The sequence below is a fragment of the Anolis carolinensis genome, chromosome 5, assembly GCF_035594765.1.
Source record: "Anolis carolinensis isolate JA03-04 chromosome 5, rAnoCar3.1.pri, whole genome shotgun sequence".
In the NCBI taxonomy this organism is placed as follows: Eukaryota; Metazoa; Chordata; class Lepidosauria; order Squamata; family Dactyloidae; genus Anolis; species Anolis carolinensis.
In genome coordinates this window covers 86,279,631-86,301,810 of record NC_085845.1, presented here as the reverse complement: position 1 = coordinate 86,301,810, position 22,180 = coordinate 86,279,631, and the positions used below count along the sequence as shown (strand labels likewise).

The 22,180-nt window shown below is 40.0% G+C and overlaps 1 protein-coding gene across 21 annotated transcripts in view; it reads left to right on the top strand.

Annotated features, from left to right (window-relative positions):
• magi2 (membrane associated guanylate kinase, WW and PDZ domain containing 2) overlaps positions 1 to 22,180 on the top strand; it is a 929,612-nt gene that overhangs the window by 842,066 nt on the left and 65,366 nt on the right. For 20 of the 21 annotated variants that reach the window (XM_062983514.1, XM_062983518.1, XM_062983515.1 and 17 more), the window contains 4 exons: positions 1,294 to 1,479; positions 4,667 to 4,823; positions 7,323 to 7,563; positions 21,110 to 21,253. In XM_062983514.1, coding sequence (XP_062839584.1) covers positions 1,294 to 1,479; positions 4,667 to 4,823; positions 7,323 to 7,563; positions 21,110 to 21,253 — 728 coding nt within the window. The remainder of the gene's footprint in view (positions 1 to 1,293; positions 1,480 to 4,666; positions 4,824 to 7,322; positions 7,564 to 21,109; positions 21,254 to 22,180) is intronic. The other variant, XM_062983516.1, reaches the window with a different exon arrangement.

Below are 22,180 nucleotides of genomic sequence, written 5' to 3'. Positions count from 1 at the left end.
GAAGAGCAAGGCCTTCCTCGTTTGGCGGCGAGCAAGTTGATGGTCCCCACTGCCGCTGCCCCCGGGGACAATGCACCACAAGAGGGTGCTTACTTTGGCCCCCATGTTGGACCAGCCCTGGTTATGATCAACTTCTGGTGGAGGTTGATCACAGACTTGGTTTAAAGATCTAGAGATTCCTAGAGATACAACATCTGCAAATAATCAAATCTGCAAATGTTAACTCTGCAAATCTGGAGGTTCGCCTGTATTATTTGTATACTACTATTCCATTTGAACTGTGGCATGAGGACATCAAGGCGTCAACTGTTACTGTAAAATATACTGATCGTTTATATTGAACAGTGGTATAAAATTTAGTTAAATAAATGAGTATAACATTATTGATGTTTATTATTTATTTATTTTATTTATTTACAACATTTTTACCCCGCCTTTCTCACCCGAGGGGACTCAAGGTGGCTTACAATTGGCAAAATTCAATGCCCACAAATTCAATAAAAATCAACAACACAATTAAATTTATTCAGTTTTGTTTCATTTGCTCAATTTTGTATTTAAAGCAAGAGAAAGTCACATGTTCTCTCCTCTACCAAAAGTAGTTCAGATGTTGGATATGGTGTATGCCTCCATTTTAAGATGGACTTTCATTGTTCAGCTACAGCATCTTTGTTCTGTTTTCTGCCCTCAAGCTAGTTTCATTGTGCAATATCCACAATTTTTTTTTCAAATTTCTAATTTTTGTGATCCCTCCTAACTTGAATCATTCTTGTGGAAACTTCAGAGGACATTCACACACTTTTTTAAAAAATTGGCCACATCTGTGACACTGCCAGCAGTTAAAAGATGTTAACATTATGGCCCATCCAGTTCCCCTTCACTACCCAATATTATCTAAACGGCAGGTTTAGCCAAAGAAAGACATTTTCTACAGGTTCACCTTAAAAAGTTTAATATTTTATAATGAGTGCCATGTCTTCCAAAGCGACTATTGATTTTGTGCCTTATTATCATCATAGGTGCAAGAACTAATTTAGCACATGAAATGTTGAAGATAAATTCAAGCGCACTGAAGATGGGCGTTGATGTGTGAAAGAAAAGGGGAGAGGGGGGGATTGAGAGAGAAATGCTGCTTGCAGCAGCCACTTGTAGAGCACAGTAAGACGGTCTAGACATTTCCCAGTGGAAGCCATTTTGCTTATATATAAACATGTGTTTTTGTTCTCGTTTATCAGACATCCTATTGACTGTTTACTTACATTAGTGATACATGCATATATTTGTCTTTTCTAGCTGTACCGCATAAAATAGGTCGGATAATTGATGGAAGCCCTGCTGATAGCTGTGCAAAACTAAAAGTCGGAGACCGGATTTTAGCTGTGAATGGCCAGTCTATTATTAACATGCCTCATGCCGATATTGTGAAGCTAATTAAAGATGCTGGTCTTAGTGTAACTCTTCGCATCATTCCTCAGGAGGGTAAGTAATTGACCCTTAAAACCCAAGAGGAAAATAGAAGTTGCAACCAATTAATCTGAACTGCACCCTTGGGGAAGTTGTGAAGTTGTGTATGTGTACAGCCAGTGTGCCATATTCTATAAAAGTTACTGCTGGATCCCTGCAGACCTTGCTAGAACAACGTTCAAACCTTTCAAAAACACTTCAGACGGCAAAAAATATATTTGAACCACCAGGAAAAGCTTTGATGAAGCACTTCAGGGTCTGTTCCTTTGCCTCGCGGGAGAACTAACATTATGCAGCAGTTGGAAATAATCCCTAACAACCCTGTTCCATCCTCATTTTACATAATTGCAACTCTCCTCATGTCTGCTGTTGCCTGATTGTTTTTTCCCCAATTATGCAACTGAGAAGGGACACAGAACAACAGGCGTTCCAGCAGAATGACTGCTGAGCTTTAGAAACTTGTTCATCTAAGCTTTCCACTTGGTATTCTTGCTTTTGTTTGAACAGTGATGCTGTGGGGGGGGGGGGGGGCTGATGACATTGGGGTAGAATTAATGCAGCTTGACATCCTTTTTACTGCCATGGTCCAGTGCTATAGAATCATGGGAGTTGTAGTTACATTTCCACTTATTATTATGTTACTTTTCTTGGAAAAGGCTATTTTATTTTGTTGTCAAAGGCTTTCATGCCCGGGATCACAGGGTTGTTGTATGTCTTTCGGGCTGTGTGGCCATGTTCCAGAATACTTCTGGAACATGGCCACACAGCCTGAAAGACATACAACAATGCTATTTTTTTTTAAATGCTCCTCAAATGATTGGTGAAGATCTGCAAATCTGTTGATATGGACAAACTAAGCAGATGGAGAAATATTTGTCCAACTGCAAGCACAACTGGGACTTTTTTTTAGCTTTTAGGAATTAGTAGAATGTTACTAAAAATATAAAGGGGGGTTATAAATAGTATTTAAAGGGAATAGATTAAAGAGAGACAAAAATACATTGTGAGTGCCCATCCAGACAGGCCTTAAAAGTGAAACCTGTTTTGGTTTTACCGGAGACATCCAGATGACATCGACAGCAAAACCGAAGTAATTTAGAATGAAGCCAGGGTTTCCCTGCTTTGTTATGAATTAATTAAACACCTAGTAAGATCTGGATCTAAAGGTAAAATCTGAGTCTTCCCAGGTGTGGCCCCTGTGTGGATTGGGCCAGGGAACTGTGTCACATGACCCCCAGTCTCAATCCACACAGCCATCTCAGTTTTTGTGGGCTCCAGGAGCCCGAAAAACCAAGGGGGTACCCACACCCTGTCCTAACCCCAAAATAACCCCTTAAATGAAATTAAACTTGGCCACCATTATGTTCCTCCTTGCACCAGGAGGGCACGAGGAAACGACGTGCCAGGAAATGGGGGGGGGGGCAGGACTCCTTGCCCACCCCCTCCCCCGCCCATGTCCTGTTACGGTTTTTGCTTGTAGAGGAACATAACAGCGCAAACAGCACAAAGAGGAACATAACAGCGGCCAGGTAATTATTTTAAAGGGTAATTTGGGGGGACTTTGAGGTGGCTGTATACCATCCCGATAGTAATCGGGGTAGCATGTAGCCACCCTCCCCAGGAAAGGCCAGGGTTTTTGGGGTGCTGTAAGCACTGAAACCCACGCCGAAGCGGGTTTGTAAAACCCACTCAGTGCTGGTTTTACTCCTGTCCAGAAGTGCCCTGAGAAGTCATAGACTAGTGTATGTTTGTTTATTAGTATTGTTCTTTTTGTGTAGATGTCTATCCTTGTCTGTTTCATTTTTCTATGTACATTTTGTTATCTGCAGTAGGTCCTTAGTAGTAGGGTAGTATAAGTAGTGGTTGGAATTTAGATAAGTAGTTCTTTTAAAAAATATATCAAAACTTGTAATTTGTGTGAACATGCTTTTGGTTTTTTTGTCTTCAAATAAAAAGGATAAATAGAAAATCTGTTCCTCAGAATACTCCCAAAGCATTTTACCCTTCTTGCTTCTCCATAACAAGAAAAGTAAGAAATAAATGTTACTCACTGCATGGAAAATCTGAAAATGTAATTTTACTCATAACAACACAATGCTGTTATGGATACTGTTGGACAGGGCAGTAGCCAGAAAAAATTTTCAGGAGGGGTTTTGAAAATTTCGGGGGGGGGGGAGGGTTTGAACCCCTGACACCCCCCCCCCCCAGGTTCAGACCTGTCAATATCTGCTTGAGATAATGCCTGGAGGGACTCTTAATGTTTTACGTCTCATAGACTTAGCATGGGGATTTGGTTAACCAGTTAAAATTCATGAGTAAACCAGGGTGTTTTTTTTTACCTGAAAAATTTCAGGGGGGGGGGGGGTTGAACCCTTAAAAAAAAAAACCTCGCTACAGGCCTGCTGTTGGACATTGCTCGTGACTATGTTTTAGACATGTGGTCCTCAACTATTTAAAGTTCAGTTTTCATAGCAGCGAAATCCTCACAATGTTCATACTTCTCGCATACAGGTGGCCCCCGAGTTACAGATATCCAACTTACAAATGACTCATAGTTAAGAACGGGGTGAGACAACAGAAAGTGAGAGAAATCTGCCCCTTGGAAGGGAAATGCACTCCTGGAATAGTTTTCAAGAGGAAAAGGTGTCTCAACTGAAGCTTTCTCACCAATGCTTATTTCCACAGCAATCCGCATTTTTCAAAATCCAAATTCACAGAGGGGGAAATTGAGGTGAAATCTTCAGAACAGTGGCAAAGACAGCAAAACAAACATCACAGGAGTGTTAACCCTTCCCTATGCTATCCAGAGCTTTTGTATGCATGTGTGTGTGGCTAGAGTTACACTTCTAATGTACCTCTTCTGATGTAAATTCAACTTAAGAACAAACCTACAGGACCTATCTTGTTTGTAACTTGAGGACCGCCTGTACTTCAAAAGGAATTATGTGAAATGGAACCAATGCACAGATTACAATAAAATTTAAATAACGACCATACAACAGGAGTTGTACGCAATTTTAAATTATGCTTGATGTCAAATGAAGGCAATTATGTTTGAGTGTTTTTAATCTATGATCTAAGATAACAAAAGGGAGATAATGAGAAATTGTCTGAAGTGGATCATGATAATGATGCCTTCTCTTTGCCCTTTAAACAATGCCCTGCAGCATCGGCCCTCTAACCTCTGTGTTCCATTCTGCAGAGCTGAACAGCCCAGCTTCTGCACCCAGCTCAGAGAAGCAGAGCCCCATGGCACAGCAGCACAGCCCCATGGCTCAACAAAGCCCTCTCTCACAGCAGAGTCCTGTAGCACAGCCCACGCCTCCACAGCCGCTCCAGTCTCAAGGGCATGAGAACAGGTAAGGAAAAAACAGCCCACCTGGGCCAGCATCTTGTGGATATATAATATAAAAATATGATTTCCTTATAGTGGATGGTGCTTTGTGGATAGAGCCATACCTACACCAGGCAAGTTACTCCAGGGTATTTTTATCCCAGAGCCAACCCGAATTCAGGACATATCTGCTGAATCTGAGCTAGTGTCTAGAGTCTAGACAGTCCAATCCATCCCTGTGTTGGCTGGTCCTAGCATTGTAACTGCCACTCCTTGCTGGCCATGGAGTTTTCTGTGAGTTCCTGGCCATATCTGTTGATATCAGAATTAGGCATCTACATGATCACTAAGGAAGAGATAGATCAGGCATGGGGAAACTTTAGCCTCGAGGTGTTTTGGACTTCCAACTCCCAGCCAGCTCACCGGCTGTTAGGAATTGTGGGAGCTGAAATCCAGAACATAAATGTGCCATTCTGACATCAGCAGACAAAACCTCAACAGCAAAATGCTTGCAGAGAGCTCTGACTGTGTGCTACTGGAAGTGACAGTGGTGTTATTTATTTATTTATTTACTGTATTTTTACCCTGCTCTATCTCAGGGACTCAGAGCAGCTTCCAAATCCACAGCCAGAGCAATGACACAGGGATGAGCTATCCCCTGCTGATCAGTGCAGGGAAAGTGTGGGGATGGCCATGTGATTATTATTATTATTATTATTATTATTATTATTATTATTATTATTATTATTATTTGAAACACAACAAGGTGAGTCCACAGAAGACACTCTGCTGGCTGTTGAATTGGATCACACGTCGGACACTTCCCAAGTGTCTAGGACTATGTGATGTATTGGCGAATAATGCGTGCAGATCCCAGTAAGGTGGCCTTCTGCAGCTGGAAGATTATTATTATTTATTTATTTATTTTTAAAGAATTTTATTAAATTTTTTATATTACATCGAAAGAGTGAGAACAACCAAGGTATAGAAAAGTAGGGAAAAGAGAGAAAGGTAAAAGTCTACAATTTACAAAAATATACCCACACACAAAAAAACAAAAAGCAAAAAAAAAATTGACTTCCATTCCATCTTCTTGGATAATATTTTCTTATTATTCAATAATATTTTTTTCTTGCTAAGGAGAAAAAAAAATAGCAAAATTGTCTCTCGTAATCTTCATTTTCTCAAATTATCCAGATATTATTAATAAGATTATTATTATTATTAATAATAATAATAATAATAATAATAATAATAATAATTCATTTCTGTCCCGCTTTTCTCCCGTGGGTGGGATTCAAAGCGGCGTACAACATATAAAATTCATACAAATACATCCAACCACAATATATACATACATGGGAGGATCTTCCCTTACGTTTGTAATTATTAGGGGAAAGTAGGTCCTGGATACACTTTCTGAATTGTAGACTTGGAGTCTGCCAAATATTTCTCATGTGAGTAGCATCATGAAGGAACATAAAATATCAACAAATCAAATCTTTTGTCTAGAATGACTGCTGTTCACCAAATCTAGAGCCTCCTTAGGTGGGTGGAAATAGTTCCCCAGTTCTTTGCATCCTTAGCACTTAAGAGAGATTAAATAATAGAAGTTCCTAGGGACTCAGTCTGCACCAGGGACTTCCTCTCTGGTCTTTGTCAGAGTTCTTAGTCATAAGGACTCGCTCTGTCAAGCAATAAAACACTGGGTGTGGACAATAAAAATGATTTGACAGAGGTTTTCTGTTCAAATGTCATGAATCATATTCAATTCATTACAAATTGAACATCTGAGATGCAGAAAAACATTGAAGGAAGAAGTGTGCCTTCAAATACATCTATGCTGGTCTCAGAATGAGCAGGATTAAACCAGGGACAAAAATCCACACACTCTTATTTAATGTTATATATACATTAAAACTGATTGCCAAAAAAGATCATAAAATTGAAGCAGCTGTTCATGGAGCACTTTGTCATATCATATAGGCATCCCATACCCTTTTTCATTGGATTTGGGTTGTGGCATTCAATACACTATTTCTTAAGGAAGAATTCACATGTATTCACTTTTGGAAAGTGTCCTCTAAACACATAAGAATTCAAAACCATTGAAGTCCTAGAGATTAGAAACATTATTTTGGGGGGGTCACATAGAATTGCTCCCATCGATTGTAATCCAAAAACCTATTATTATTTTTTCAATTATGTGTAGGCCTTTATTGCTTCCTGTTATTCTTATCTGCTACAAGTCAACTTCAGTTTATGGTGCCTCTATGACCAAGATCCCTAGCCATCAAGAGCTGTTTTGACTGAGTCAATCCACCAATATTATGGCCTTTCACTTTTCCCAATATTATTGTCTTTTCCAAGGGACTATGACTTTATTACTTAGGGAGATATAAAGAAGCAATCTGGCCGCATGTGTTTCATTTATCTGTTGCAACTAGACAGTTCTTGAGTGTGATTTTTTGAAAAAGCATAATACAGATGGTCATGATTCTTGTAACTATTCTTTATTTCTTAGTTACAGGTCAGAGGTAAAAGCAAGGCAGGATGTAAAACCCGACATCCGACAACCTCCGTTTACAGACTATAGGCAACCTTCAACGGATTATAGGCAGCCTCCGTTAGACTATAGGCATCCTCCAGTATTGGATTACCAGCAACCACCTCCTCTGGACTACCGGCAGCCCCCCTTGATAGACTACAGGCAACATTCTCCTGACACCAGACAATACCCCTTATCAGATTACAGACCGCCCCAGGTATTTATTTGCTTGCATGTAGAATTTCCATAGTGCTTTTTCCATGAACCATACCCAAGGTAGTTTGCAATGAATTTGATTCTGCTGCCCGCTAATATGAAACTGGAAACTCAAAGTTAGCACCACTATAATTTTTGCATCAGAAAATAGAAGGAGCCAAGGTACAGTGATAATACAGTAGGGGTGTTATTCTTCACTAATTTTATTATTTAATGAATCAATGAGTAATGTTAGCCATCATTTTCCCACTGTAAAAAGATCTTCAAAACGACCAGGCTATTTACAGTTCTGGACAAATTCCTCCTTTTTGTGCAGGAAACAGCACCGTTGCACAGGAAACATCATTTATGATTTATTTGTCTCCTTTATAACCTTCTTTTCTCCTGTATGGGACTGAAAGAGGCTTATGGCATATATTAAAATAATACGGCTAAACCCACCTGGAATACACAAATCAGACAAGCATTAATTATAATCCTCTTAAAGAAAGCAGTAATTTAAAGCCATTACAAGCACCTCAAAAGCTACCCATTGCACTACCTTGACCAAATTAAAATCTGAAGATTTGTTCCAATTGGAAAGTCAGTCTTCCTGCAGATGGCAAATAGAAAGCATTGTCTGCATAAGAACTATTGGGACTCATTGAGGATTTCTTCTGTACACGTGGCTTTCTTTGCACAAAAAACAGCATTGTATTAGTATTGTGCAGCAATTTTTTGCCAATTTTGCACAGACTAAGGGCCTTTCTACAGAAGCCACACACCCTCAAGTGGGTGAGAAGTCGCTCCTTGGCTTTCCTGTCCCTCAACACATGTTAAAACTGCTTGATATGGCTTTGCCCCCACACGAAGAAAAAATCGACACTTTGTGACAGTGTGAACACCCAGACTGATTCTGATTTGGAACCAGCCCGGGTTCACATGGACCAGTGTCGCCAGCCCACATTCCCCAGATTTGATGGTACAAGGAAAATGGGATGACATTTACTTATGGTGTTTTAGTTTACCCCTTTTTCCTGCCTCACCTTTTCCAGCAGATGTCTTTACTGAAATGAGCAAAGGTGCCAAGTGATGGCTGGAAGCTCCATGGAGTTGTATGGGTGACTGTCCAATAAGGACAAACCAAGTTAGGCTCAAATGGACACTCAAAGCTCTGCCCCACCACTGCAGCAGGATGGGGACGGGCTATGTAGCTACACCTCCAAACCAGTTCCACATTAAGTAGCTCATGTAGATGGACCCTAAGACTCAAACTGCAAAACAATTTCAACAGTCTAGGATTCTTTTTGCCCAGGGTTCTTCTAACCTGACATTCGAGTAACACAGTACTTGACCATTTTTAATATTTTAAAATTCTTTTTCAGTCCCTACAGAACCAGACTTGCAAGCAGAAAGTTCTTAATTCACTCCATAATGCCTTCACTTAAAAGAACTTTGGAAGGACATCTGCCTGAGGTCCTTGAAAAATTATTCTAGTTAGGGTAGATAAGAGTAATACATGAATTGCTGCATATGCTCATGTATGTGTTCACCGCGCACATAAGGCAAGAGTAGATTTTGGGATCACAATTACAGATTTTGTTTTGACCCAATGGATAAGCCAAGGGTAAAGCTAAGAGGCATGTACCAAACAAACCTTTTCCTCTTAAAAAAAGTATAGCGGAAACATGCTAAGGAAGAGCTGTATAGGTGTCTACATCAATACGAAATCAGACAGGGAAAGTGATATAAATGAAAAAAGAATGCAACATGAAAAAATCAGGGGAAGAAGAGCAAGGAAAGCAACCAGCAAAGGCAGTAACAAAGAGGCAGAGACGAAAAGTGCTCCCACCTCATTACTCACCCTATCCAAACCCAGCGAAAGAAAGGCAGCCTTCCTTCCCTCTCTTCTTCCTTGAAAGAGAAGGGGAAGGGGAAGTGGAGAAAAGTAGCCATTTTAAAAGGCTTTTTGCATAAATTCTACAGACAGACTGTGGCAGCCATTTTTAATAGATGTGTCCCTATTAAAAATATCACCAGAGTCTCTCTTCAGAAAAACTTAGGCAAAAAATAATAATAAGCTCTTCTTAAAAATGATCAGAGATTCCCAGTCGCAAGCACCCAAAATAGCTCCTCCTTCTTGCTGAGTCCCTATTCAAGCATTGACCCACATATAAATATAAGGGGTGATTTGATCTCTCTCTGTCTCTCTCTGTCTCTCTGTGTCTCTGTCTCTCTGTGTCTGTCTCTGTGCTTATGCATGAGTATATATGGTAATGAATTCATAACTGGCTCAATATAAGGCAGATTTATATGATAAATTTATATTGAATATATTTGTTTATATTTCTGCAGATATACATTTCACTTTCCTTTAAGCATTAGGTAAAGAAGTTACAAATAACAAACTACAGGCAGCCCCTGGATTACGAACAAATTCCATAGGTTTGTTCTTAAGCTGAATTTGTATGTAAGTAGAAATAGGTTTAAATTTTAAGTATAACCCCAGCCATGTTTTATTTTATTGGTTTTTGATAGGAGGCAGTCCAACCGCCAGGCAAGGTAGGCTTTTGCCTGTGGCATCATCGTCCCGGGGGTGCCGGCAAGGCCCCAGAAGGATGGCGCCAACCCCTGCCTCCTTCTCCTTTCTGGGCCTTCCTGCAGGGGGGCCAGGCCACGTGGCGGCCCACGCGGCCTGGCCCTGTATCCCACGCCGCGCATCCTGGCCCTGCCTCCCACGCGGCCCCGTCCCCCGCATCGCTCCTACTACAGAAAATTACCTAAAGACGGCTCTGTTGATAGCACAGGGACAGATTGCCACTCTGGTAACATTAGTTTTGCTGTCTATGCCCCCGTTCGGAAGATGACGCCTCCCTTTCTGTCCATATGACAATAAGATTTTCTTGTGGAAACAAGGAATGGTGATAAATCTTCAGTGGAGACACCTTTTCCTCATGATAATTCTTTCAGGAGTGGATTTCCCCTCCTAGGGGTATATTTCCTCTCACTTCCTGTTGTGTCACCTCCGTTCTTAACTATGAATCATTCGTAAGTCAGATGTTTGTAACTTGGGGATTGCCTGTACTTGCTTTTAGTTCCTTCACCTAATGACTAAGGTATAATTTTTGCAATATAACTGTAATTTTAAAATTACCTTTATGCTTACAGCAGTGCAGTCTCACTAAATGTTAGAGAAGGAATACCCAAGTGCTGGTTCATAGTGTCTACATTCAGATTTTACTCCATTGTTCTGTAAATCAAATAATCACTTGAGACTGTTATTCTATGATTCTTTGACTAGCATACTACAAAGATGACTTACTCCCATAGGAAACTGCATGGACGTTTAGATCTCTTTCTGAGGCCTTCGGTTCCTCCGGCCATATGGGGAGAGGGTCCTGCCCAGAGATAGGGCTTTCTTAGCTGTGGTACCCCATCTTCAGAATGACTTCCTTAAAGAGGCTGACCTGACACTGATTCTGTCTTTCTGGTACCTTTTAGTGGTTGAGAGCTGTTATCATACTTTTTTGTATGATTTTTACATCACTGCCTTTTTAAAATATTCATCCATTCTAAATTTTATTATCTGTCAGTATTTTTGTTTCTCTGTCACTTTATTTTAATATAGACACCTTTTTCTCAAAAGTTTTAATTGTTAGCTGTTCTGATGACTCTTTGACCTTGAAGGACACATTATAAATATATGTAATTAATTAATAGTATTGCTTTTTTCTGAATGGAAGCAATCTGTACCGACAATACAAACATTTTGTACACACCCCTTGAGATTTCAAAAACGTCTTTGGTTATAATATATGGATGTTGATGTGTGTAAACCAAGGTCTCGCTGCATGCATTTGACTCCTTTGGCAGACATAGCACAGCTCAATGAATCGGAGCCAGTTTTTTTATATTAAAAAAAAAAAAGCGTTAAGAAAGCCACTTTCTTGCATACAAATAGTTTAGGCAGTCTCACCGAGTAGATGGTGTAAACACAAAGCAGATGGACTTGCTGCATAAATGCGGTCGCTTCTGTGACTGCTTTAGACAGAGACTGTTTGTAATTAGGAAATCATAAAACTCTCTGCGAAAACACTCAGGGGAAGCTACTGTTTGTTCAAAAGGTCATCCATGTGCGTGTCCTTGCATTGTGATTAAAATTATGCAAGTCGAAGCTGCATAAATTGAACAGGTGCCTCTCTTCACAGAGCGCTTGGAGCCTGACATTTTCAGTCTCGACTGTCTAATGACTCCATCCTTAGACATAAATACTGGGTATGCAGGAGACATAACAAGCAGATACAGCAGTGGGCCAAATATTTATAATGCACATGAAGCAAGTGGGGTGTATTCAAATGTGCACCGTTTCATGTCATTATACAACGGTCATGCCATATTAAAAGTGCTTAAGCATGGATTTACGCCATCAACTGAATTAAGGAAAAATTAACCTTATCTTGAATGTATTGGTCAGCATTCTGTGTGGTGTTTTATCGGACATGGCACACACATATCCCCTGGGCAAAATGGAAGTCGAGACCCAAAATGTGAAAAGGATGTGTTGCATATAAAATGTCTTAAAAGAACATTTCAATTAGACTGATGTCTTACTATAAGCTTTTGCACCGCATATTTGTTTTAGGACTTTTGTTTTCATTTATATTGCAAGCGGCTTTGAGTCTTATGCTGAGAGAAAGGGAAGATCTAAATCAAATAAATAAGAACCTTATCTGGAACCCATCCTGATGCTCACTAGGAACAATATACACGATCATTTCTCTGCTCTTTCTGCCTAGGAGACAATGCGGAATACTATTCTACTGTGTATCCATTGCACATCATAACTGCAGAACCGAGTGGTGTTCACATTTAGCAGTGCAGTACATTTTCATCCATCATTGGGTTTACATTATGCAAGCAGAACATAGCTCCATTGGGCAGTTGTTTATATATTTTGGAAGCTTTGTGCACAAACGCCATTCTGCATACCGCAAATTAGCAAGTCACGAAGCAGGCATATAGCATGATATACTTGTTTTTTCTGAGTGAACAGTTAAACTGTAACTGGTCACCTGAACAGCCTAGTAAATGCTTTATTGCTTCATTTTGTTAAATTTGCTAAGATGAATTAGATATCTAAATCTATGATAGAAGGTGTGCAACTACATTGCAGAATTAATGCCGTTTTAACACCACTTCAACTTACTTACTTACTTACTTACTTACTTACTTAGGCGATCCCTCGTAGGCCGAGGATGATGGTCCTCCAGTTTAGGGTCTTGGGGTGACTGTCCGTAGGTGATTGAAGAGACCTGTCCTTGATCTGCATGATCTCCTGCAGTGAGGACATCAGTTTCCAGGTGGAAGGCGGTCCCGGTCAGGGTTGGCTTGACACTCCTTCCTCTTGGCACGTTTCTCCCTTAAGCCCTCCATTCGTGCCTCTTCGAACTCCGCAACACTGCTGGTCACAGCTGACCTCCAATTAGAGCGCTCAAGGGCCAAGGCTTCCCAGTTCTCAGTGTCTATGCCACAGTTTTTAAGGTTGGCTTTAAGCCCATCTTTAAATCTCTTTTCCTGCCCACCAACATTACGTTTCCCGTTCTTGAGTTCGGAGTAGAGCAACTGCTTTGGGAGACGGTGATCGGGCATTCGGACAACGTGGCCAGTCCAGTGGAGTTGATAGCGTAGGAGCATCGCTTCAATGCTGGTGGTCTTTGCTTCTTCCAGCACGCTGACATTTGTCTGCCTGTCTTCCCAAGAGATTTGCAGGATTTTTCTGAGGTAACGCTGATGGAAACGCTCCAGGGGTTTGGTGTGATTTCTGTAGACCGTCCACGTTTCGCAGGCATAGAGCAGGGTTGGGAGGACAATGGCTTTATAAACAAGCACCTTGGTATCTCTACGGATGTCCCGATTGTCAAACACTGTCTGCTTCATTCTGAAAAATGCTGCACTCGCAGAGCTCAGGCGGTGTTGTATTTCAGTGTCAATGTTGACTTTTGTGGAGAGGTGGCTGCCAAGGTAGCGAAAATGATCAACGTTTTCTAATGTTACACCATTAAGCTGTATTCCTGGCATTGCAGAGGGATTAGCTGGTGCCTGTTGGAAGAGCACTTTGGTTTTCTTGATGTTTAATGAGAGGCCGAGCTTCTTGTATGCTTCTGCGAAAGTGTTTAGAGTGGCTTATAGGTCTTCTTCTGAGTGCGCACAGACTACGTTATCATCGGCATATTGGAGTTCTATAACAGATGTTGTGGTAACCTTGGTTTTGGCTCTTAGTCTGCTGAGGTTAAATAGCTTGCCATCTGTCCGATAGATGAAGCTTCCCATCAACAAGGTGAAGTATCATAGCGATGAAGATGGAAAATAAGGTAGGGGGAATAATACACCCCTGCTTGACACCTGATTCCACCTTAAATGGGTCACTTTGGGAGCCGTTGCTGTCCAAAACTGTTGCCATCATGTCATCATGGAGGAGCCACAGGATGTTCACAAATTTGTCAGGGCACCCGATTTTTTGGAGGATGGTCCAGACAGCGCTGCGATTCACTGTGTCGAATGCCTTTGCAAGGTCAATGAATGCCATGTACAGAGGTTGGTTTTGTTCCCTGCATTTTTCTTGGAGCTGTCGAGCCCTCTGGACGCGGCAGTCCAGTCAGGGATAAGAGAGGCAGACTATGTTTAGGGCACCTTTTCTAGCCCCTTCCCCATGTGGGGTGAGCAGAGCGGATCCTAAAAAGGGCTGCTCAGTCATGGATAAAGCTGCCGGACTACTCAACTGCCTCGGTCCTTGAGGTAGAACGACTGAGTCCATATCCACCGCCCATGTGCCAGTCTGTGACTAGGGGCTTCCAGATTTCACAGTCCTGCCCCCATCGCCACTCGCTGATCGCCATGGGACTTTTGTTGGTTTGTTTTTATTTTTCTTGGAAGACACCTGTGTGTGATTTCTTTTAATGCATGGAGGTCGGTTCACAGCCAGTCAACACACAGTCTTCACAGAGTGAGGTTCCGGCAGTGGTGTGGTTAACACAACAAGAGTGGCTTCTCAGTCTTTTGCAGCCTTCTTCCGCCTTCACAGTCGTTATAACATGTACCATGTACCATGTTATCCTCCGCCTACACACTGGTAGTTATAGTTTTACAAGATTTTCAGTCTTCTTTGCCAAAGAGTGTTGCTGCCTCGCAAAGATACATCTCCCATAATTCCACTGTAATGAGTCATGGCAGTTAAAGTGGTGTCAAACTGCATTATATCTACTACGTAGATGCACACAGGGAGGGATAATATAGTGTGTCATGTACAATGTTTAAAAATACTACCTTGAAATTCAGAAGGACAAGGAAACATCTTATTTGGAAATCATGCATAAATAGATATTTAAAATATTACTAGAGAAGCATTTTATATTCTCCTAATCTTTGCAATTGTATCAGTAATCCACAATTGAAATAGTAAGATTTAAAGAGATTTGCATACTAACCATGTAGCAACTTCTTGGAAACTGTGTTAGTCTCTTTTTTTCCAGTCCATTTGATTTTATCTGTATGGCTATATCTTCTTATGTCAAAACTTGATAATCCATTAATATTGTTTTGCAATAACAACACATTTTGTGACAATGACTTTTCAAGGCTGTGGATGTACTCCATCTCAGCTGCTGATATCCTAAGCCAGGGGACCTCAAACTTTTAAAACCAAGGGCCGGTTCAAAGTTCCTCAGATTACTTAGGGGAGGACAACGACTATAGTCTGAAAAAAATGAACAAATTCCTATGCACACTGCACATATTTCATTTGTACTGCAAAAAAACATGAAAGAACAATACAATATTTAAAATGAAAAACCATTTTAAACAACATAAACCTACCAGTATTTCAATGGGAAGTGTGGGTCTGCTTTTGGCTGGTGAGATTGTAAATTAATTAGGATTGTTGTTTTTGCGTGCTGTCAAGTCATTTCAGACTTAGGGTGACCCTAAGTCTAAACTTTAGGGAAGGGGATGGGTAAATGATCTTGGAGGGCTGCATCCACCCACAGGCCTTAGTTTGAAAACCCCACTCCTAAGTACTACCTGTACATTGATATCACAATAAATACACCATGACAATAGAGAATCTGGGCGAGTCTTAGTTTTGCACATTGCTTTCTTCCCCTCACTATCCTTTCTATGTCATGGACTATATTCTAGTGGACCGTTTTTCCCATATGAGCTTCCTTGGATCTTGAGATCCTCAGTAAAGGCCTTTCTTTCAGTCCCACCACCTTCATAAACACAATTGGCCTTCTCACTGACAGCCCCTAAGTTGGAACCCCTTCCCTTAGAGAACTAGAATTAGTACTTTTTGACCTGGCATTAGAAGGCAGAGGCATTTTTATTATTCTGAAAGATTTTGGAACTGAAGGTTTTAAAGGAAAATGTGTTTAAGTAGCTTCTGTGCTTTTTAAAATGGTTTAGGCTCTGCCTATCTTCGCAACTGCATCCCCCCCCCCCCCAATGTACCTGCATGAGCATTAAGATCTGCCGGGGAGACCCTTCTCGCGGACCCCCTACCATCACAAACACAGTTGGTGGGAACAAGGGAGAGGGCCTTCTCGGTGGTGCCCCCCCAGTTTGGAATGCCCTCCCCGGGGAGATTAGGCAAGCCCCCACCCTTTCCTCCTTCCGGAGGGAATTAAAGACTTGGATGTTTAGACAAGTCTTTGAGAATGTCTAGCCCAATGGTCTGCCATTATGATACAGCACAGCACTTTTATCCCATTCCCTTATTCCTTAGCTACAACTTACACTATCCTTTCTTCTTGTTTACAGTTGGCCATGTTTTTTATGACAGATGACACTAGAGGTTATTGGCGCTGTTCTGAGTTCAAATTGTTGTTTTATATACTAGTGGTTTTATTTTGTAGTGTACTGTGTGTTTATTTTATGCGTTGTTTTAGGTACCTTGTGCCATATGTAAGCCACCCCAAGTCCCTTCGGGGAGATGGAGGCGGGGTACAAAAATAAAGTTGGTATTATTTTTATACTCTTTAATTTTTTCTTATGCTTGTAAAGTATTGTTTGAATATTATTTTTAAATTATTGATTTCAGCACAATGTAATTCACAGCCAAATTAATAAACATTAGAAAGAAGAAGAAGAAATGAAGGGAACAAAAGAAAGAGAATAAATATGCATATACAAGAGCACATGTACAATGGAACCTCAACATACGAGTGTCCATACTTTCAAACTTTGCAAGATATGAGTCGCTACTCCTTTAATTTTTGGTTTAGAAATACAAACTGAGATCTGAGCTATTATCTCCATGAGATGCCTTAACAAAGCCCGCCTGAGAGGCCTAAAAAGTTGCTGCTGCCTCCGCCACTATTTTGGGCACGAGAGGGAGGCGGCCAGTGTGCATGCGCATGCAGCCCTCCCCCCCAACCCGAGCACATATGGGCACCCAGGCAGAAGCTCAGCGCCACTGTGCAACCTATGTTGAATGGCTTTGGAGCTGCTCCTGGTGGAGCAGGGGAGGGGGGAAGCAAGGTAAAGCGGCCCTCCACAAGCATGTTCTCTGATCGTGATGGTAAATAACTTAGTTAAAAATGGTGTAGTTTTGGGGGGGCTGGAAAAGAGTAATACCATTTCAATGGGAAAATTTGATTTAATATATGAGCAAATTGAGTTATGAGCTTCATCACAGAACAAATTAAACTCGTATGTCAATATATTACTGTGTATAAGACTAAGAATGCAATTGAATATGCAACGCACAACACTAAAACACTAAACAATAACAAATTAAAACACAAAATGACTCCAGTCTCTAACTGTAATAAAAAAGTTGGAAAAATATAGATTATTCTACCATTACAGACCCAGAAAAATAACCCTACTAAAATTACTAATAACCAAAGATACAGATTATTGCATTGTTAGATTCTTTATTGCTCAAAAATCCATAAGTAGTTTCCAAGCTTTCAACAAATCTGGAATTGGTTTATCACTTAAAACCCATGCTGGCTTTGCAATTTGGGCTAATTTAGGAACCTTCACAGCCCATTGTCCCATCGTTGGTGCTTCAGTTTGTGTCCTACTTTGAATAAAGTTGCCCTTCTTTGTCTTGTCGAAGGCTTTCATGGCCGGGATCACAGGGTTGTTGTATGTTTTCCGGGCTGTATGCCCATGTTCTAGAACATGGCCATACAGCCCGGAAAACATACAACAGCAGTGCTCTTGCTCCAGTATCATATAATGAAAAAGTATTCTGTGTTTATTATCCAATTCTTTATTCATAATACTTAGCAGAAACATTTATGATGACATTGCAAAATCTACCTTTGCGTTAATATGTCTGTTAATTTCAGACTGCTAACTTTTTGATTTCTTAGAAGTCCACCACATCCCGTAAAAAGAGACCTCCTTATCTTGACATTTTGATTTGAAACTTTCTTAGACATTTTTAAAAGTTTATTTGTGGTTAAGTACCATACGTCGTTTTAATACAAGTTTTCATTTAAATTACAGCACGAAGGAAAAAGTTCTAAACTGCCTTTCAGTCACTACAATGTTCCAAAAATTCAATGATATTCAAAGCAGCTCATACATTACTCCTTAATTGTCTTTCTGGCAAAAATCCACTCTGATTCTCATGAATATTCTGAGAAATGTTTCCTCAGTCTTCTTGCCAAAATAGTAATGAAACTTATTATTTAGTGATGAAATAGGTTTGTAATTTTTTTAGTAATGTTTTATCTGCATGTTCGTTCTGAATATAGGCATTTATCCAAGAATCTGGATAAATCCGTTCTTTTCCTAAAGTTCCATCACACGTGATCTTCATTGGGTGGAGTTGTTCATCTTTACATTTCTTATAATATACTGCAATTTTTCCACTTGAAATTATATTACCACATATACTTGAGTATAAGCTGAGTTTTTCAACCCTTTTTAAGGACTGAAAAAGCCCCCCTCGGCTTATACTTGAGTGAGGGTCCTGGCTGGCTTATATTCAGGTTAGCTTGTATTCAAGTACAGTAGAGTCTCACTTATCCAAACCTCACTTATCCAAGCTTCTGGATAATCCAAGCCATTTTTGTAGTCAACGTTTTCAATATATCGTGATATTTTGGTGCTAAATTTGTAAATGTAGTAATTACAACATAACATTACTATGCATTGAACTACTTTTTCTGTCAAATTTGTTGTATAACATGATGTTTTGGTGCTTAATTTGTAAAATCATAACCTAATTTGATGTTTAATAGGCTTTTCCTTAATCATAGAATCATAGAATCATAGAATCATAGAATCATAGAATAGTAGAGTTGGAAGAGACCACATGGGCCATCCAGTCCAACCCCCTGCTAAGAAGCAGGAAATCGCATTCAAAGCACCCCCGACAGATGGCCATCCAGCCTCTGCTTAAAAGCCTCCAAAGAAGGAGCCTCCACCACGGCCCCGGGGAGAGAGTTCCACTGTCGAACAGCTCTCACAGTGAGGAAGTTCTTCCTGATGTTCAAGTGGAATCTCCCTTCCTGTAGTTTGAAGCCATTGTTCCGTGTCCTAGTCTCCTTATTATCCAAGATATTCGCTTATCCAAGCTTCTCCAGCCCGTTTAGCTTGGATAAGTGAGACTCTGCTGTATATAGGTAATCGGAGTTGGAAAGTCTTGTCTTAAATTAGCGTTTTATGTAAATATTCAAAAACACTTAACCTACTGATGTCACAATTAATGTAAATTTATTGGTATCTATTTTTATTGGTGCTGCATTTCCCACCCTTGTCTTATACTCAAGTCAATAAGTTTTCCCTGTTTTTTGTGGTAAAATTAGGTGCCTCAGCTTATATTTGGGTTGTTTTATACTTGGGTATATATGGTAATATTGTTAATAATTCTATTTTAATAGTCTGTATGTATGTTTAACTGTTTTAGAATTATTTTTAAATTGTGAGCTACTTTGAGCCCCAGTCTTAGCAGAAAGGTGGGGCCCAAATGATGATAAAAGGTAAAGGTAAAGGTTTCCCCTGATGTTAAGTCCAGTCATGTCTGACTCTGGGGATTGGTGCTCATCTCCATTTCTAAGCCAAAGAGCTGGAGTTGTCCGTAGACACCTCCAAGGTCATGTGGCCGGCATGACTGCATGGAGCGCCATTACCTTACCTACTGATCTACTCACATTGGCATGTTTTCGAACTGCTAGGTTGGCAGAAGCTGGAGCAACAGCGGGTGCTCACTCCACTCCCGGAATTTGAACCTGGGACCTTTCGGTCAAATGATGATAGTGATGATTTTTTTAAGCAAAGGATTTTTGATTCCTTGTTTTTGAAACATTGTTTGAAGCTGACTTATTTTGGATAAATTATTATTAAAACTAATGACAGTTTGCTAAACTTGGATGATATAATAAAAGGAGAAATCAAAGCTTGGATGATACAACAAATTGTGGAATCAAAACTAGAAGGGAAAATTTGCTTTCTCCTCATGGCAGCCATGCCAGATGAGAAGCAGCAGTGATGGGAAAGAGTACATAAAGTTGCTTTTTGCCTAAGCTCATTCCTGTCACCATAAATTGTGAAGAAACACTAAAATTTACTGGTTGGGGCGTCACAATAAATTATGATTTACTGTGATGTCCAAACAAATAAATCTTGGCCTTACTTCTGGCCAGATGGCAAGAGTATTCTCTACTCCACAATCTGGGTAGTGTGACAAAGGCACACTATAGAAAGGGGTGGTGGAAAGGGCTTTTCCAGGGATTTGTGTATTTGGATATCCATGTGGAGTAAAGGTAGTCCCCAAGTTACAAACATCTGACTTACAAACAACTCATAGTTAAGAATGGGGGAGACAACAGGACATGAGCGAAATCTACCCCTAGGAAGTGAAATTCATTCCTGAAAGAGTTATCATGGGGGGAAATGGTATCTCCACTGAAGTTTTATCACCAATCCTTGTTTCCACAACGAGCCTTTTTTTTTTTCAAAATCCAATTCTCATAGGGACAAGAAGTGAAGTGAAATCTTCTGAACAGAGCAAAACAAACACCGCAGGGCAGGTTCCATATGTTATAGATAGATAGATGATAGATAGATATCGACTGGAGTTACATTTTAAAATGTACCTGTTCTGATTTACATACAAATTCAATTCACAAACAAACCTACAGAACCTACCTTGTTTGTAATGAACAGACTGCCTGTACTTCACATTGGACACTCTCCATAATAACAGGGAAGCTGGTATATTAATTGGTCTGTAGCAGGGGGCCACATCAGCTTTATGGTTGCCTTCAAAGGGCCATTTGTAATTGTAAGACTGCATGAATATAACTATGTTGCCCTTCTTTGAAAGCCTTGCAAGTCAGATTCAGCCTGTAGGCCTTGCGTTTGATATGTGCATCAAATCCCTTTGAGTCTGTGTGCATGCTTTTATTTTAATGAGTTATGAATTTGGAGTTTGAACTTCATTAAAGGAAAGAAATGCTGTTGCAAATAAAATCTGTTTTCCTTGTGTTTTTTCCATGTATTCAAATGAGTTTGAAAATCAAGTAATCTGTTTCCTTATGTTTCCCCCACAGGATTTTGATTATTTTACTGTCGACATGGAGAAGGGAGCCAAAGGCTTTGGATTCAGTATTCGAGGAGGACGAGAGTACAAAATGGATCTCTATGTGTTGAGGTTGGCAGAAGATGGGCCAGCAATAAGAAATGGAAGAATGAGGGTAAGATAAATGAAGGAGTTTTGACAGTAAGCTCTACTGATCAAAGTAAAAGTTCATTTCCAAGTAAATATGCAGATGTTCAAGCTACAATCTTTTAGATACTTAATGGCTCATCAGAATGGGAGGAATATCTCAAGACATATTCCAGGTTTTATTTTTATTTTACCTACATGTTCCCGAGTTTGCATCCAAACTCATCACCACTGTTTTTCCTCTTCCCTCTCTCACTTGTCACATCTATTTTCATGCCATATTTCAGAAACTGGTTTATCAGTTTTTGCTTAGGTTGGGTCTACACTGCCATATGATTCAGTTTAAGATGAATTATAAGCTAGTTGATTTTAATTGACTCGCATTGTATTATATATTTTTACGTATCTGTATTTTATTGTAAGCCGCCCTGAGTCCTCTTTTGGTTGAGAAGGACGGGATATAAATGTTGTAATAAATAAATAAATAAATAAATAAATACATGATCAGCATAGACCCATATACGGCAGTTTGAACTGCATTATATGGCAGTGTAGATCCAGCCTAAGTTGATTATTTTTATTCAGGTGTTATAATGAAAGTATTAAAGCATTTCAGAAATATTACACTAGTTAAACAATCGGATTATTTCTGGTGCGTACATTCCTCTTCTCCTAATGAGTCTGTGCCCTGGAAATAATACCTGTGTTTATAGATAGCAGCCATCTTAGCTAATTCTAGGATAACACAAATATATAGCCAAGTAATGATATATTTCCTTTCTGAAAATACTAGGTTAATTTGAACTGACCAGGGAAGTAAGAATGGAAAATCCTTAGTAATGATCTAAGTTTCCAGGAAATACTTTAGGTTGACACAAACATTATGTGGCTCTCCAAAATAAAATCGATTTGCACAAGAACAAAAAGGGACTTTCAGGAATGCTTTTCTTGTCTA